Source organism: Tympanuchus pallidicinctus, unplaced genomic scaffold (assembly GCF_026119805.1).
Source record: "Tympanuchus pallidicinctus isolate F22 unplaced genomic scaffold, pur_lepc_1.0 scaffold24, whole genome shotgun sequence".
Taxonomy (NCBI): Eukaryota; Metazoa; Chordata; class Aves; order Galliformes; family Phasianidae; genus Tympanuchus; species Tympanuchus pallidicinctus.
Genome location: NW_026294741.1, coordinates 9,499,000 through 9,517,531, shown reverse-complemented (window position 1 = coordinate 9,517,531; position 18,532 = coordinate 9,499,000). Strand labels below are relative to the sequence as shown.

The following is an 18,532-nucleotide window of genomic DNA, read 5'->3' as shown; positions in this document are numbered from 1 at the left end:
GGCCTTGAATGCCTGCAGGGATGGGGCATCCACAGCCTCCTTGGGTGACATGTAGGTTGTCTGAAGGGGGCGAGAAGGATTGAAATGTGGTCTGGGCAATATGTGGGTTCAGAGAGATTTCCTCAGCTGGCTGTTGCAGCCTGGCTGGACTCAGGCTTTTGTCACACTGCTCAGAATTCCCACAGCACAGCTCAAGAGATTCATTTTTGATGCCTTTTTTCTTATCGTATCTTGTGTCATTGTCAGCGAATACCTATTTACATTTCAATGGAATATTAACAGACAAAACAATTTTGCCTATTAAGAAGAACAGGATGTGTTTGTAGAAAAATACAAGAGGAGAAATGACAGCTCTTCTCATGTAATAAATGGCACTATTTAATATTACACAACACAGAAAACCACACAGACACACACACACACACAAAAAAAAAAAAGGAAGAGAAAAAACCACAACAAAAGCAGCACTCATGAGACAGACTTTGTCTCTTCAGAGAAATGCTCCAACTCTGCTTTTATCTTTCAAGCTACAGAAAACAGCAACAGCTTCTCTCCAGCATTGGCTTTGCTGGGCACAGCTGCTGACTGCAGTCGCTGCTCATGGTGCATCCCACTACCTGGCAAAAGGTGAACACGAGCTGTTGTGATCATACCTTGATCCAGTGAGCACCGATAGTCCCAGCAGTACTTCATGTGGTTAAGTGCTGTTGGGGCCATGGGAAAATGGGAAGGACAAGCTCTAGAAAAGAAGCATTGCTCCTATGGAAGGGTTGTGTTGGCTGCTGGGCAGGACTCGTTTGGGCCATTCAGGTTGAGATCTTTACATGGATGGGTGTGCAGGAGCCAAGGGAACCGTCACAGGTAGGAGAGCTGTAGTACCCCCACATCCCACAGACACTTAGGTTTTAACTTGCTTGATTTCATCCCTCTGGGTTTGGACTCTTATCGCTCAGAGTGCAGCCAGAAGCAGCCTGTCCTGACCTCTTGTGTCCATAAAAGCTTTTCCAGATAGCTGGACCTCTGCAGGACCTGTGCAGAGTATCCCCATCACTGGCTTTACCCTCAACGATCCAGTGGCCGATTCTCAGTGCCACATTTGGCTTTGAGCACTAGATGCCCTTCTCCAAAGCGATTTAAGGTTATTTTTTAGCACTGCAACCTTTATATTCACAAATATATTCTTTTTCTATTCAGATATTAGGAAAAGTTTCTTCTCAGAAAGAGCAGTGCTGCAGTGACACAGCCGCACAGGGAGCACTGGGGTCACGATCTGTGGAGGAGTTGTGGAGCTGTGCAGATGTGGCACTGGGGGACGTGGGCAGTGGGCACGGTGGGGTGGGTTGGGGTTCACTGGATGATAGCAGAGGTCTTCTCCATCTTGAATAATTCTATGGTTCACTGAAAGCTGGACAAACGGTTTTTGATTAAATGTCACTTCTGAACCACTGGGAACTTTCCCTCCTCTGCTTAAGTAAGAATTTCTGTGCCAGCAGCTGAACACTTGTTACCTGTTCTGTTCTATCCTGCTCACTCCCTTCCTCTATAAGCTCTGCTGTGTTTCTCTTGGATCTGAGGTTTTCTGCACCAGTGGTTTGGTTTCCTCGATGCCACAATGCCCTTCACAAGGTCAGGCTTCGATGGGCTCTTGGCTCTAAGTAGTAGGTAAATAAATTCACTGTTTGAAATGCAGGAACAATCAGTCTTTGGCACGTGAAGAACAAAGCTTAGGTATGAATTTGTATCTGAATTGAGTTCTTAACCTGAGTTAAGCTTGTTAACCTTCAGGAATGGTGGTTCACTTGGAGTTTATGTATACTGGAGTTTACAAATTAAAAATATTTTAATACATAATATGTATTTTAACATATAAATGTGTCTCTGCAATGAAAATGGGTGCTGAAAGGGCTTGCAAGAAAATCAGAGGCGTACCAAGCAGGGGAAGAGAGAGACCTGGGAGCAATTTTGCAGTGTCTACAGTGGGGCTGTGAGATAGAAGAGGACAAACTCTTTATCAGGGTCTGTTGTGACAGGATAAGGGGAATGGCTTCCAATTAAAATGGGGGAGATTTAAATTGGGTACAAGGAAGAAGATTTGTACAATAGGGGCAGTGGGGGACTGGCTGAGGCAATGATGCCCCATCCCTGCAGGCAGCCAAAGTCTGGCTGAGGGCTCTGAGCACTGATGGAGCTGTGGGTGTCCCTGTGCCTGCAGGGAGTGGGACCTGATGGCCTTTAAAGGTCCCTTCTATCCCAAGTGATTCCATGATTCTATGTTCTTTTTTGCTTTTAAGACAGGAACTAAAGAATATAAGATTTTTCTTTTTGCATCTGTGGGTTACTTAACTATAAAGATTGGGTTGTTTTCAAGAGTCCAAAAGAGAAGAACTCTGAAACTATTCACTCAGAACAGAGAGGAGAACTGACAGAGGACCTCTTGTGATTGAGATAGGCTAACTAATCAATAACTAATGCTCCAGTTCCCCATACATCCCGAATGCTCTGCTGAATGGACAGAAACTGGCAGGCTATCCAGTTTCCTCTTGAAGCTCAACAGATGGCATCAGAACACTGCAATGCCTAGATGGGGGTGGGCAGCTGAAAGCCCTGGGTAACAGAGGTGGACCTGGGCTGTGATGCAGGACACGTCCAGTGTCACACCTGCAGCACAAAGGACAGGTGACTCAGCCACATTCTGCATCTAAAATGAAATTTTAGAGGAGGAAAAAGGGTTTTGCGCTTTCAGTTCCTGCAAACCTAACCTTCACCAGTGTATACATGTGTTTGATTTAACATAATGTATGTTTGTTTGCAGTTTTCTTCCTTGTATTTTTATTTATTTTGGCTTTGTAAGGTCTGTGAAAATATTTGAAGAGTAGGAAGGATTGGGTTCTTAATCTTGTGGGATTTACTTAGTTGATCATCCATAACAAGTTCCTCTTGAGTGTCGCCTCCTCACAATAGCTGATCTCCATAATGACAATAAATAACAGTGATGAAGTGGGGAAGGGTTTATTCTGGACAGTAACTGATTTCTGATCAAACAGAACAGCATTAATTCCTGGTACAGAATGAAGGACACTGTGCAGGGCTGACTCTCTTCAGAAGGAGGAACTGGAAATTCTGTCAGTGCTTGGATGCACTTCTGGCAGTGCTAACAAAGTGTCTGATTATTTAAGTGCCAGTGTGATGAGCAAGGGTCAGCAATGACTGCTCAAGAAACTGTGCCAAGCCAGTCAGGGCAGGAGGAGAAAGAAGAAGGTGCCGCAGGTGAGTTCCAGTTGACCCTGCTTCCACTTATTCTTGTAAGCAAGTATCAAAAACCTGATCTAGAAGAAAATACATCCTGGTGGATGTAGAACTACCTAAGTATCCTGTTATTCAAACATGAATCATCCCTGGACTCTCTCAACACTGCGGAGTCCACTAATGTCTAATCTTGTGTGGATCAGAGCGAGTTGGATACAGTCATAGGAGAGGAAAAGTCAGCAAAGCAGATGTGTGGTGTTGTTTGCCACAGAGGCGGTGGGTGCCCCATCCTCAGAGACACCCGAGGTCAGGGAATGTGGCTCTGAGCCCTGATCAGCTGGAGGTGTTGGGATAGGTGGCCTTTAGGGTCCATTCCAACTCAAACAGTTTGATGATTTTGTGATTCTGTGATTCTAGGATTCTCCTCCAACTTCTGTCAGCAGTTTGTAGTTCTGGAATACCTGCCCATATACCATATACCATGGTGTCATGGTGTTTAACACATTTTGGAATGTTATTGCTCCTGTTAATGTGCCTGACCAGTCTCTGGACCAATCCTTTTCTCAAAGGTTTCACAGTTATTTGAAAATTGCTTTACTTTTGTCTACTTCAGACCCTGTATTTGGCAATTCCATTTTATGGCTTTAGGCTTTTTACCATCCCAAATTTTGGGCCCCTTGATCTATTGGCAGGCAGAGTTTATTACTCCACAGTAACACTATTCTATCTGATCTTCTCTCTTCTATCTGATCTTGAGCTGATATTATCAAGAGATTAAAGATGAATGCAGTATAGAAATACTGTCTGATGTCAGTTCTTTCTTGTCTTTCATAATATTTATTTCCAATGGTAATCTTTTGGTCAAGTCAGATGAGTTTGCAGTTGTTCCTCATTCCCCAGTAGAATGCAGAGATGATCCACAGTGCAGCAGAAGTAAGGATTTCACATCCCCCAATGGTTTGGACAGCCTGAAGTTGCTGCTCCTACACTGAAGAAGAGAAGAGCATGGGTAGGTTGCTGGAGGAAGAGCAGGGACAGGAATGTACCCCTCTTTTTAGCACTGGGCTTTGCTTTCAGCTCTTCATGGCTGATAAGGGGTGTTAAAGTGCATGCAAACTCTAAGTCAGTACTTAATCTCTCTTCTGGTAAATTGATGGGCTTCTCTAAGGGATGTTTGGTTACTTAAACTGAACTCAAACCACAGTTCTCTTTTGTGTGGCAGTTATACCAGACACAAGGACACGTGTAGCACTTTTTTCCCGTTGCAGTCATCAGCTCTGTCTTTTGAAACAATCTTGACTGCTGTTCAAAGAGGTAAATTCCTTCTCACCTTCCTGTCCGCCCATGGAAGCGCAGCCCTGCCTCTCCCCGCTCCATCTTGTTCTGTGCAACTGCTCTGTTCTTTGTCCAGTCTTTGCCACCCACAAGGAGCAGCACTGATTTTATTCTCATTTCCAAATCACTGGTGATCTGACTCCTTTTAACTCCCACCGCCATCGTTTACTTTCATAAAATTCAGACGGTCCCTTTCACCTAGTAGAAAAGAGCTGTGTGCCTTTATTCTTTTTAACTGGTTTGCCAAAAAGTAAGTCAACATTTACAAAAAAAGGATGGAGAAGTGTGCAACTTTCTCAATTCAGGCAAGCCAGCCAGTAGATATTTCCTTTTGGCTCAACTTGTTCCCAAGTTCTCCCCATTTGGCCACTCCCAGGTCAGACCCAGCTGATTCCTGCCCTGCTGCAGATGCTATATAAGACTGGCTGCTTTCCTAGTCTCACCAGTTCTGCAGAGATGGCAGGTAAGATGAGTGCTTTTTGTTCCTATATCCGTAGTTAGCCCTTTGGATGTTACTGCTACTGGTATTGATGCATTCCTTGGCTGAGCACAAGGAGATGAGAGGATTGAGTAGGGCATGAAGAACCATTATTTATTCTCAATTCCTTCTCCCAGCGTAGCTGAAATGCACTTATTTTGAGAAGTGGGAAAAGAGAGCTCTCCTCCCTCCCCATTGCAGCACGTTCATTAATTCTTCCTTATTTTGCCTGTTTTTCCTGTTTTAAACAGTTAAAATGTTGACAAAATGACTTTTATGTATATATATGCATATGTATAACTGCAATCTTTTAGTTAAGTGTCTCCTTCCAGGGGAGCCACCTGCCATTGTATGTACGCTATGTATCTCCACACATACGTGCTGGAGGACCTGTGCTAGCACATCAGTCAGTCTCTTCTGATGCTTCAGAGAATCCCTGCACATTCACTTAGAGTGAGCTGAGAATGATGCTGTGTTTCCCTCTAGGTACAAAACTGAGAATGGCTCTCCTAGGATCCCTCATCACATTCTGCTCAGTTGGGACATCAGACTCCTCATTAAACAGTAATTTTCTGTTTCTCTCTCTGTTGCTCTTTTGCTTGAAGAGGTGTGGCGTTGGGTGGGGGATTCGAGTCCAAATCAGTCTGATTATTACCTAGTTACAGTTTCAATATAGAACTGTAGAATCTTAAAGTTGAAAAAGACCTCTAAGATCACCACGTCCAACCCCAACCCATCCCATTGAGCCCACTGACCACGTCCCTCAGTGACACATCTCCACAGTTCTCAAACACCTCCAGGGAAAATGACTTGAATGTGTTTGAAATATATCCAATATATCTGAAATTTACCCACTAGCAGTGGTCAGTGCCTAAGAGAATTATCTATGTTAGGTCTCTTGAGGACATGAGTATCTTTTTATGGCAGGAAGATTGGTCACAGCCCATATGTCAGGTTTCCTCTATGCACGTCCCAAGTGAATATCCCTCTTTACAGAGAAGAATACCTTGAATAAGAAAAGCGAAAGTTAACTCCCTAAAACCTCTCGAAGTCAAGAGAGTCAAGTTTGACTTGGATAAAAAGCTATAATTTGGTGGTCATCTACAGACCCATGATTTTCAGAACCTCAGCAGTGGGGTGAGGTAGATGAGCAAGAGGAACACGGATAAAGGTATTAATGTAACACTAGAATACAGTGGGAACGTGATGCAGTGGGACGCAGAGCTCCTCGTGCACATACAGCGTATCTCAGCTTATTTCCCCCTTTTTGAGTAGAGGGCTCAGAAGTGCTGCTGGACTCGCTCCTCCTGAGCAGCGTTAGTGAAGCCAAGCAGCAGGTGGACGCGGCGTATTCACGTGCTCGGAAGTGGTGAGTCCTTTTTTGCACGAAAGCTCCAACGTTATGAGGCAGTAAGAGAGAACCTACGAGGGCTGCTCCGAAAGTACTGCCTCCTGTTTTACGATGTTGGCCCACGATGTCAGAGGTGGATGCTGGTGGTGTGGCAGTGCAGGTTGACTTCTGGGGGAGGGTCTCTCTCTACAAATGAACAGGAACAGAAGCAACATATCCAAGATTGTCTCTGCTCATAGAGAATATATACTGTGTCATCCTAAATGTAACATCTTATTCCGTCACTGAAAAACAATTTTTATAGCTTTTCACATAGATTAATGGGTCTCATTCTGACAAGGATATAAAGCAAACCCGAAAGGAGTCACGATGACTCATTTCCCAAAATTTTACTGAGAGAGGGAGATGTGCAAATCTGAGGAGCAGTCAGGTTGTTATAGAAGAGCACAGCGTGCCTGGGGACCTGCTAGTTCCATCACATCTAAGTACACCAGCCCCACAGGGCAGAGGAGGTGTTTACAGAGTAGGCAGCCCACAAAGCTCTGTTCTGTTTAGCTTACAGCAAAAACTAGGGGATGAGTTTGCCAGCCCAGTGGATTTCCTGAAGCACTTAAAGGATCCAGTAGGAAGAACCAGATCTGCAGTCCGTGCTGCTGACTACTTGGAAACTACTTTGAAGCTCCTCAAAAGAAAGCTGCGGCAGTCAGGGAGGATGAGATTCAACATTACAGGTAATGTGTTGTGGACCAAAATATCTTGCCAGTAAAGGAAAAGCTACCACAGCATGTGTGTCAAAGAGCAGCTCTGCATTGACCCAGATTGCTGATTACAGAGCCCTGCCATGATCCTGATAACTGGGGAAACCCTTCCCCAGGCTGCCAGCTGGTGTCAACCTGCCTGAAGGGTGCTGGGTGTGCAGGGGCTGAAAGATGCTCAGAGGCAGACCTGGACCACCTGGTGTTTCAGTCATCAGCTGTGGCACTGCATATCTCTGTTCCTGTCTTTGATGATAATATCAAGAGAGTGTGAGTGGAATAGTAACAGGATTGCTAGAAATCAGTGGGATAAACCTGGGGCATAATGGGCTGAGCACCAGGAGACTGCACTTCCTGAGCTGATCCACTGCCAATACACAGAAGTGTTTAGGCCTCAACTTAACAGTGAAAATCCAGATGTTATACAGATGTTGTATCTCCACAGTTCTGACCCAGCTCACAGCTAGCATGTCTCTAAATGGCCCAGTCCTCCATGCTAGAGAACAGGAAGGATCCAGAGATTAGCAATTTCTTATCTACCTTGACGGAATGTTTCTGAGATATCAAACTGAGTTCTTCAAATCCTTCCAGAGGTCTGCATGGTACACCCTGCCTTCTTCCCAATGGATTAATTACTAGAACAAAGAAAAGAACTGTCATATAACCTTGCTGATTAGAGCTAAACCCTGCCACAGCTCAGTGGTCTCTCTGGGCTCAGTGCTGTGCTGCAGTGCAGCTCCTCTGTGGATGGGGCTGCATCCACCAAGCTGACGTGGACAATCTGTCAGTGTGAAAGACTTCATTAGGGCTGAGCTCTGTGGTGTCATTTGTCACTTCTAAGGCTCACCATCTATGTCTCACATCTCATCAGACCCTTTTCTTGGGGGAGGGTTTGTCCCAGTTGAAGCTGACTACATACAGAGTAAGTTTTGGGTTGAACAGCAGTTCATTAGAGAGATAAAGGTGCTTGGCTGAAGGTGTTTTAACCCACATTCTTGGCAGCTGGCTGAGGAGGGCATCACTGAATCACAGGATCATTAAGGTTGGAAAAGTCCTCCCAGATCCCCAAGTCCAACCCCAGCTCATCCCACCATTCCCATAACCTGACTGCCACATCTCCATGATTCTGGAACACCTCCAGGGACTGTGACCATCAGCTCCCTGGGCAGCTGTGCAACTGCAGCACATACTGGACTCTCCACAGACTCTGCTTAATAGGGGTGGATTTAGCTACTAGAGCAGAGTGACTCTGGATGAGCTGATGATATGTGGTACAGAGAGAGACTCAGAGGCAGAAGTTATTCTGGGGAATTCAGGTTCCGAGTATCAGCTGGTTCACAGCATATTTTTGCATATGTGCTCTTATACCAATAAATGCCATGGAACTAATATCTGTAACAAAATTAGGATAAGTGGAGACCTCCATTTGCTAGGGTGAGTCATGACCTGAGTCAGTGTAACTACCCCTAGGATAGTCTCTGGTTAACTCTGGGCAACTAAAGATGGTGCACGAACCTTCTTCATGGATGAGTCATGAAGCTCAGTCTCTGAGCTCACTGAAACCATTGGGCATTTAAGATTTGAGAAGGAGCATTACCTGGAGGGATTCTGTTGCTGACACGCAGTGCAGACCTGCTCTGTGATCCCCATCAAGGCTCTCGTGCTGCTGAGAGGTGAAGTAGACAGATTCTACTAGTGACAGAATGTATTCCACAGCAAGAGCATGTTTTCTCCTGCTTTAAATTGGAGGAAGCGTGAAATAACATTAGATGCTGGTGCAGTGGGTGCTGACATTACTAATAATACAGAAAAGTTCAATCATCAGCTGAGAATGCTGAGATGATAAAATACAATTTCTTAAGAGCAGATGTCATTTTGCATCGTTTCTTTCACAGACATATTGGATAGGGAACAGAAGGAGATGATTTCCAAAGAAACTGGCTGCGGCTATCAGATTCGCCCCGTTAAATGCCCAGGGGGTGACATCTTCCGGACCATTACTGGAGAGTGCAACAACAGGTAGGACCTGTGATGTAACTGATGTTTCCTTTCTGCTTCGTACGGGCAGGAAAAAGATCTCATGTCTTGAAAACATCAGATATGAATCCATCGCTTCCATGTGCTGCTTCCCAAGAACTTCTTGGGAGTGGGGGAAGGTGAAAAGTTGAGAAAAGAAGATCTGGGAGCCATGAAATTCAGCCCCTCTCTCCACTTGAGGCCCCAGAATATTGCTTTATCTCTTCTGTGGCACAGCAGAATTAATTCCCTCAGCCATTGGGAGGCATCACACTTTGAATCTGGTGAGACTGCTGATGGTTAGATTTCAAACTTCACACGTCTTAGACTGAGTACACAAGCAATATTTTTAAAAGCATGTATCTCATGGGTGCTGTGAATATCAGTATACCCCACCAAGTATGTCACACTGTGACATGGGAATATTTTTAAAGGCTCTTGCTCAACTTGAAATGCACACCATGAGATAGCACAGGTATGTTCAGCAGTTCTCTCATTGTGCATTCACACTTCAGGTAAGGTCAGCGGACCTGGATCATAGCATGACCTGCTGTTAGAGGTCCTTCAGGTTTGAACACCCCACAGTTCAAGAGGGATGTGCAAAAACTGGGTAGGATTCAACAGAGGATTTCCAAGATGGTCGGTGGCCTCAGGTGGACAAAAGCACAGCTCCTGTGATAGTTGGAGATGGCCATACTGTGAGACTGTGAGTTTGTGTGGAGCAGCAGCAGAGACAGAGATGCTACAGAGATAGAAATTCCAAATAAAATTAATACATCATCAGGAATCTTTTCTTGATGTGAAAAGTTAATTTTTATCTACAGTAATTATCTCGGTATTGCTTACTTCTCAATGTTTCCTGGCTATCACCCCTGCTACTGGAGTGGGCAGACATGGACCAAAGGCTGCCAGTCATGAGGGACATGGTCAGTGGGCAATGCTGGTTGCGAGGCTGAGAGTTGGGCTGGATGATCTTAGAGGTCTTTTCAAACCTTAATGGTTCTATGATTTATCTTTACAAGCCTGTTCATTTCTGAAATAATACTGGTGTTGGCTTTTTTTCTGATGTTCCAGAAAGAAACCTCACTTGGGGGTTTCCAACCAGGCATTCGCTCGCTGGCTCCCAGCAGCGTATGAAGATGGAGTGTCTGTTCCCAGAGGAGCAACTGAAGGAAAGCTTTATAATGCATTTCCACTCCCACTGGTGAGAACAGATATACTTACCCGGATAACATTACTGATAGAATCATAGACTGGCCTGGGTTGAACTGCACCCATCAGTTTGCAACACCGGTAACATCTAGAGCGTGAAATGAATGATCCTTTTCTGTGACCTCAGGTGCAAATAATTTTCTCAAACTGAGTTATGTCTTAAGCTCATGAGACAAAGAAAAAGTGATGCAAGTACTTCACTATGGGCAAGGGCATGGGCCAAAGCATGGGCAAGATCAGAGTATTTTCCAAAGTGTGCATCCTGAGGCTGGGTGCAGGCAGCACCATCCTGCACTCAGGTATGCCAGGATTTTTGTACAAAGAGTAAGATGCTGGTGCTCTCATAGAATCATTCAAATTGGAAGGGACCATTAAAGGCCATCTGGCCCAACACCCCTGCAATGCACAGGGACATCCACAGCTCCATCAGTGCTCAGAGCCCCTTCAGCCTGACCTTGGGTGTCTGCAGGGATGGGGCACCATCGCCTCTCTGGGTAACCTGTGCCAGTGTCTCACCTCCCTTACTGCAAATACTTCTTCCTTATATCCAACCTGAATCTCCCCTTAGCCATCTTCTCTCTTTCTGGGTATATGCATATCCCTCAGGTTGAGCTCAGGCTTGCTGTAAGGTGAGGCTTGGCTGGGTGACTACAGAGTTAAGACGGTGCTGCCAAAGGGCTAGAGGGTGCATATCACACCCATTTAGGTCCAACTGAAGCATAATGTCATTCTATGTAATGCAATAATTAACCCTTAAGGGCTCATTTGAGACCGTCTTATCCATGGTTTCACAATCGTAGTTAGACTGGGAGGTGAATTCCCCTTGGCATGGACAGTCATACGCATCTCAATTTTGATTTTCTGCAGGTTCGAAAAGTGTCCAATGAAATTGCTCATACAGCCAATGAGAACATCACTCAAGATCAAGAGCTTTCTCTTTTCTTCATGCAGTGGGGCCAATGGGTCAACCACGATGTAGACTTGGCCCCTTCCAGTGGCATAGGAGCAAACCCAGAGCTTCACTGTGATGCTGACTGCACCTTCAGGCCCCCTTGCTTCCCAATTAAGGTACCATGACTTCCGTCCCGGAACAAACAGACACAACCACAAGGCTTTCTCTGAGGCATTACTTATGTTTCTTCCCTTTAGTTCCCCCCTGATGACCCGCGGATGCTGAAATCAAATTCTTGCATGCCTTTTATCCAGTCAGCTTCTGTGTGCAGTCCCTGGACATTCACTCGTGAGCAGATCAATGCTGTCACCTCCTTCATTGATGCCAGCATGGTGTACGGCAGCGAGGAGTCTGTGGCAAAGAGCCTCAGGAACCAGACAAACCAGCTGGGTCTGATGGCTGTGAACCAGAATTTCACTGATGCTGGGTTGGAATTATTGCCCTTTGAGAACAAAACAAAAAGTGTTTGTGTGCTCACAAACAAGAGCATGAACATCCCCTGCTTTAGAGCTGGTAAGGTGCATCTGTACAGCAATTTCTACTCTTATTGCCCGTGAGAAGAGCCCCTTGGTGCAGGAGGAGAGACTCATTTTTGTACCTTCAGCTGTTGGAGGGACTTCACCATGTCTCTCCCAGTTGCCTCCACCATTTCTGCTGAAAGCACATTCATAGATCTTTCAAAGGTGTTTATAACTTGAGGGAGCTGGGACAAATTTTCAAAACCAAACGTTCATACAAAGGAAGATTGCTAAAAGCCTTAAGGTACAAGAGGAAGACAGACAGCAGGTTGTCATAAAATGAGATATTTACAGCTGCTTCATGAACAAGTGCAATTTAGTCCAAATTGCCCAAATCCCTTTTTCACCGTCCCTGGGGATGATCAAGAAACGTGGAGATATGGCAGTGAGGGACGTAGTGAGCAATATTGGTGGTAGGTGGGTGACTGGGTGGTCTTAGAGGTCTTTTCTGTGTCTTTTCTATGGTTCTCCAATGGCTTTGGCTAAATTATTTGGAGAGGGAGAAAGAAAATTCTTGGTCTGTGCTGGAAATATCTGGCATGACTTGATGGCTGCTAGGAAACGTAACCAGAGGCTTAGGAAAACTGCTAGGAAACTTAACCAACAACACTACATATCTGCCCTACCATCAAAATCTGCTGTGGAAATATAAAGCAGCTGACCAGTTTCCTAAAACACTTTCATCTGTAGGTGACAAACGGGTAACGGAGAACTTGGGACTTTCTGCTCTGCACACTGTGTTCCTCCGAGAGCACAATCGCCTGGTGACAAAGCTGGGGAAGTTAAATCCTCACTGGGATGGAGAAAAGCTTTACCAGGAGAGTCGAAACATCATAGCTGCCATGACCCAGGTAGTGACCACTGCTCTTCTTAGAAATTGTTTTTCCTCCTCCAAATGCAGCAAAATTATTCCTTGAAGAACTCATGGAGATTCCAAATTCTCTTTGAATTTGATGTCATTTCTGCTGTAGCTGCTGACTGTTCTACCTTTATGGTATGTTTTTCAGATAATAACATACAGAGATTATATACCACTTCTGCTTGCAGAGGAGACCAGCAGGTGGATTCCCTCGTACAGCGGTTACAATGAGACTGTGGATCCGACGGTGTCAAATGTTTTCTCCCTGGCCTTCCGATTCGGTCACACCTCAGTGCAGCCTTTTGTATCCCGTTTAGATGACAGCTTTCAGCCTATGGGTTCACTTTCCCACATCCCTCTCCATCTGACATTCTGCGCATCATGGAGAATTATAATGGAAGGTAAGAACTCGGGGCCGCCAGCAGTGCTGATTCAGTCCTGAAGTTGACTCTCTGGTGCAGATATGCTGGTAAGACATGCAAGCATAGACTCACAAAAATTAGCACCATTTATTTAACTGTTTCACCACTTATAGTGCCATTCATCTTGCAAGCAGACATGTCTCCCCAAGAGGCTCAGTGGTCTCCTAGATGTGGGGTATCAGGACAGTCCTGTAGAAATATCTCCAAATGCAGCCCAACAACACTGGCCCTGCGCTGAACCCAGGTGAAGGAGCCCTGCCAAAAGCTGCATGTTGTAATATTCAAACCGCTGAATGCTACCCAGCACCAAATCCAACCATGAGAAGCCATTTCAGATTTTCCATCAGAACATATAATTCTGTACCTTCTTTCACACTGCAAAGTATCACTCAGTAAAAAGGGAGGCCAGTGAGAACAGTTTATATCCTTCTGTAACTGGTAGGAGTTGTCAGAGGGTAACGCATCCAATCCAACTGATGGGATAATTGTTTTCTAATGGTGGCCCTCCCTCTTCAAGACTCCAAAGGAAGTTGCAGGATCCAGCTCTTAGACAATTAATGTCTTCAGGCAAGAATCTTCCCAAGAAAGATGGTTGTCTCTTCCAAAATGAATTATTTTACTACGGAAAATATTCTGACGTATACAAATTCACTAATTTCTGCTGTGTTTTAATGATTCTGTCTTCTTAATGGCTTTGAAAAACGTACAAAAAGAGACAAAAACTGATTTCATTTTCACATTTCATGTTCTAAAACACATTTGCTAACTGGTAGGTAATTCTAAACAAAAACAAATTGCAAAACAAAGCATTGGACAGAATCCCACGCATCAGTACTTGCTGGGAACTGACTGCTTGAGGAGCAGCTCTGCAGAAGAGGACTGGGAGGCCCTGGTGGGTAACAAGTGGATGTATGTATGCTGAGGGAATGGGAGAAGTAGGCAGTATAGTTGCTAAGGAGAAGCCTCATCAACTGGGTTTTGCAGATTCGTACATATGTACGTTCATATGTTTGAATGGAAATGTGAGTCTAGGTGAACACACTGCTCAGAGTAGAAAAAACATCTAACACAGCACCGCTCCATCTGCTGGAAAGGGACCACCAAAGCTGGAACTTGGCAAAAAGTCTCTTTTTGGTTTGCAATGAGTGCAGGTGGCATCGATCCGCTGATACGCGGCATGGTGGTGGATCGTGCAAAACTGATGAAACAGAATCAAATGCTCGCTGAGGAGCTGCAGAACCACCTTTTTGAGCAAACAGAGATCATGGGTCTGGATCTAGCAGCACTGAACTTGCAGCGGGGAAGAGACCATGGACTTCCAGGTAAGGAGACTCAGGCCCTGTCCTGTGGGCAATGCTCCGTTTCCTTTGCTGGTCATAGCAGCTCTGTGAATGTACGCCGATGGGGAAAAAATGGTACTTTGATTTGAGATGGCAGTCAGATTCAGAGAAGAGCTCTTTATGTTGTAAAGATCTTTCTCTGGGGATTTACAAAGAGTTTAAGAAGGGCTTGGGAGGCAAATGTGATATTTGGAAAAATTTGTTAGAGATGCGTAGAAGCAATGGTGTACTGCAAAGAAAACAGTGAGGGGTAGAGCAGATACAGCCCCAATCAACCAAGCTCAGTTTTCACATGAGCTCTTCAGATCATATGCTCTTTGCCCAGCAAGAGTTTTTCCATGTCTTCAGACAATCCACAGCTCTGAACAGAAGTGGCATGTGCACTCAGTGGTGATTGGCTCCACATGCTGCAGAGGAATGGGTGTTTTTGGAGTAAACACGACCACGAGGTGCTATTTGCTAGGATTTTAATCCTGGAAATGTTGCCTCCCAAAAATGTAAGAGCAGATCCAGTCATGCTCAGCACCAGGTGGTTTGAATTGGCAGATTATGCTGAACAATGCAGAAGACCCAAAATATTCGTTTAGTGTATGCATTCCTTAAAAGGCACTTAAAAACTAACCCCAAACCTCAGCGTATCCCTAAAACTAACCCAGGCCCTAGTGGCAATACTAACCCTAATCCTAAATTCCAACCTTAAACCTAGTGAAAACCCTAACTGTGATCCTAAAACAAACCCATACCCTAAACCATCACCCCAATGCAACCCAGAAACACTAACCCTAACCCAACCAAAACCCTAACCCTGCAGCAAATCACAGCCCTAAACCTAACCCAACGATACCCAAACTGTACCCTAACTGCAACTCTAGCCCTTAATCCTAACTCTGACCCTTACACTAAACCTTAACACTGACATAGCATTTGTTGTAACTGTTTCTATCCAGCTATGAATGTCTTCCAGAACCTTTAGCACTGTAGGAAGATGCTGCTGAGGGCTGTGGGGTCTGTTTGGCTCTTACTGTAGGCAGACGGGTGGACAGCAGGGGCTCTGAGCAGCTTCTGTCCCTGTTGTTGCAGGTTACAACGCCTGGAGGCGCTTCTGTGGGCTCTCCCAGCCTCAAACAGTAGATGAGCTCTCTGAGGTGCTGGGCAATAGTGAACTGGCCAAGAAGTTCATGGTCCTGTATGGGACACCGGACAATATTGACCTCTGGATTGGGGCAATTGCAGAGCCCTTCATTCCCCGGGGCAGAGTTGGGCCCCTCCTGGCCTGCATCATTGGCACCCAGTTCAGGAACTTGCGTGATGGGGACAGGTAGGTGGCTCTGAGAGCATGCCATTCCCACCCCACCTCCCACATGTGCTCGCAGCAGGGCTCACACTTGGGTTTTAGCCTGGGTTGCCGAAGGGCTCTTTCTTAACAGCTGATTTGTAGAGACACACGTGGCTGAGGAATGCCAGCTCCAGCCCAAGGGTGATCTGCACTAATCTCTGCCTGAGGTGAGATTTGCTCTCAGGGTGCTAAAGGGAAGGATCAGTCCCTGAGTCCCAGTGATAAAGTTACAGAGGCAGCTGAGCGTGGCAGAATCCAGACTTCTTTCCAAAGAGTAGTGCTTACTGCCTGATGCATGAAAGTGGATCTGAGCAGAGATTCACCTGGGCCAGGTGTCTATTTTGGGAAACAGCCATCACTAAACACTTCAAGAATACTGTAAGTTGCTTCTGAAAATATCGTTGCAGGTTCTGGTGGGAGAACCCAGGAGTTTTCACTCCGCAGCAGTTGGAAGAACTGACAAAAATCTCAATGCCAAGAGTGATCTGCGACAACACCCGTATCAAAAAGCTACCCAGGGACATGTTCAGGGCCAGCAGCCCTGGGAACTTTGTTGATTGCCATGAGATTGACATGCTCGATCTCTCAGCCTGGAAAGATGAGCCTGAGAGGGGCAGCAAAGGTACGTAGGAGATTTCCCTCGTTCGAATGCTCTCCAAGAAAGAATATAAAAGAATTAAAAAAGAAATAAAGGAATCAAGGTCATTGGGGTGATCCTGCCCCCAGGCACACTGTGACCATCCCTTCAGCCCCACTCGTCTGAGTGGGGTGCTGAGTGATCAGTGCTGTCAGCCTGATCTCCTTGCAGTCCATCCCTTAGAAGGTAACTCTTCTATCAACCAGATGGAAAATCCCAGACAATCCACCCTATCCAAGTCCCTGTGTCCTTCCCTCAGCAATGTATTCCAAGCCAGGTAATCTATTCCAGCCAGAGTCTTCCTTCACGGCAAAGATGTCCATGAAGAAATCAATCAGGATTACTCAATCCACTTTAATCTTCTACTCTGCCAGACTAAGTCTCTGCTTTCCCCTTGCCTTCCCTAAAGCTTTACAGTCTTTTGAGGAGTATCTAGAGCTATTTTGACAGCGCATGGCCTGACACAACTGTAGTCTAACACACACAGCCATGATTATGATACAGGAGTACATGATACACGAGTGCCTTTATATAAAGAACAGACAACTACATGTCTCCAACTACATGTACTTTGGCATAAGCTCTTCTAGCTGGAAGTGGATGTGAAGAGAACAGAATCTTGCAGAAGACAGAGCAGAAGGAGTTTTTCCTTCTAGCGACCCACATATAGATTATCATGTTGTCGTCCTGCACAGAGCACAGATATCTCCACGCAGTTCCCATGGTCAGTTTCATTCACAGTATGTGAGAGAGATACCAGTATGTAAGAAGGACACAGGGCGTAAGGGCTGAATTGTGGTGACTGCTTTGGAAACCTAAAGGTGTCACTTCCCTTCCCTCTGAACAGCAGCTTGTTTATGATCTTATGGTCTTATCATCTTATGGTCAGTGAGACACTGAGCCGCTTCCCGTGACCTTTTTATCACCAGGCTGGGAGGAAGCTGAGTTGCCTTTGCATAACCTGCCAGCAGTGAAATTGCAAGGCACTGAAAACCAACAGCTCAGAGTGAAACTTCCTTAAGCACCATGAGTTTGTCCCGAAAAGCACAATTTCAAAGGGCCTTCAGGTTCCAGGTCACTGGAGGTACTTTTTGACCACAGTGTCCCAGAGGTGAAACAAGACACAGGTGAACCAGGCTATCTGCCATGATGTTCCTATTGGCCTATTGCTATGTTAAGCTATGTAGTGACTTGGGAATATGGAGAGAAGTAGATGCCCAACTAACACTTTCTGATGCTCAGTAGCCCTTTCTGCTTCATGGGCAGTTTCTAATCCTGCTCTTGCAACCAGTGCTGGAAACTCCCAATGATGGCACTCCATTGCTTTTTGGAACCTGCTGCCCATATGTGCTGCTGAGCCAACTGCAGCTGATGGAGGCTCTGGCACCTGCTTCCAGAGAGGAGCTCAGGACTGAGTCTACTGCTGTTTTTGCTCTGCTGTGATGGGATTATCCCACGGATGTGTAAAACAGTGCAATCCTTCATGCAGAGCAGAGATGTTTGGACATCTTTTGCCCTAAAACTTGTCAGGGTTTTACAAGACTGGGTTAGGTGCTCTGTGTTTTTAGGAATGTTAAAGGCACAGCCATTTTTCTACACCCCGTCATAAAGGGGTGGCAAATCTGGAAGCCAAAGCGCTTGCATGAAACAGGTTTCAAATGTTGTCCTTGATTATAATCTCTTAATTGCAGTTTATTACATGCTGATTTAGCCTTCTAAATCAAATTCCTTATTCTTTGCCACACTCAGAGTTTAGCAAGTTCACGTAATCTCTATTGCAACACCCATCACGTCCTTCTTCCTTTGCACAAAAGCATAATTCTGGGGGCTGCTTCCAGTTCACAGTGAGATTTCAGTCTCTGAAGACACTGGAGAATTCAGCTGCATTTTGAAGCACAGAGACAGCTCTGCTGGGCATTAATAAAATTCTTAATTGTGCTCATTGACCTTTGGCATCTATTCTGGCACGTCAGATATCTGTCCCAAAACTTAAGAGAGCTGCTGTCTATTCCAGGCCATGGCCACCAAAGTTGGCCATACACAGACACAAACCACTTTTCCTTTTTAATCACAGT

The 18,532-nt window shown here is 45.4% G+C and overlaps 1 protein-coding gene across 1 annotated transcript; it reads left to right on the top strand.

Moving 5' to 3' along the window:
- Positions 1-3,203: 3,203 nt before the first annotated feature.
- LOC128083727 (myeloperoxidase-like) lies at positions 3,204-18,503 on the top strand. The gene is given in 14 exon segments (XM_052689263.1): positions 3,204-3,267; positions 3,450-3,454; positions 5,392-5,623; positions 6,335-6,428; positions 6,966-7,141; positions 9,061-9,184; positions 10,256-10,385; positions 11,261-11,461; positions 11,543-11,858; positions 12,554-12,714; positions 12,871-13,123; positions 14,296-14,466; positions 15,565-15,802; positions 16,228-18,503. Coding segments are annotated over 14 exon segments (2,388 nt in total). The 3' UTR covers positions 16,451-18,503.
- The last annotated feature ends 29 nt before the right edge of the window (positions 18,504-18,532 follow it).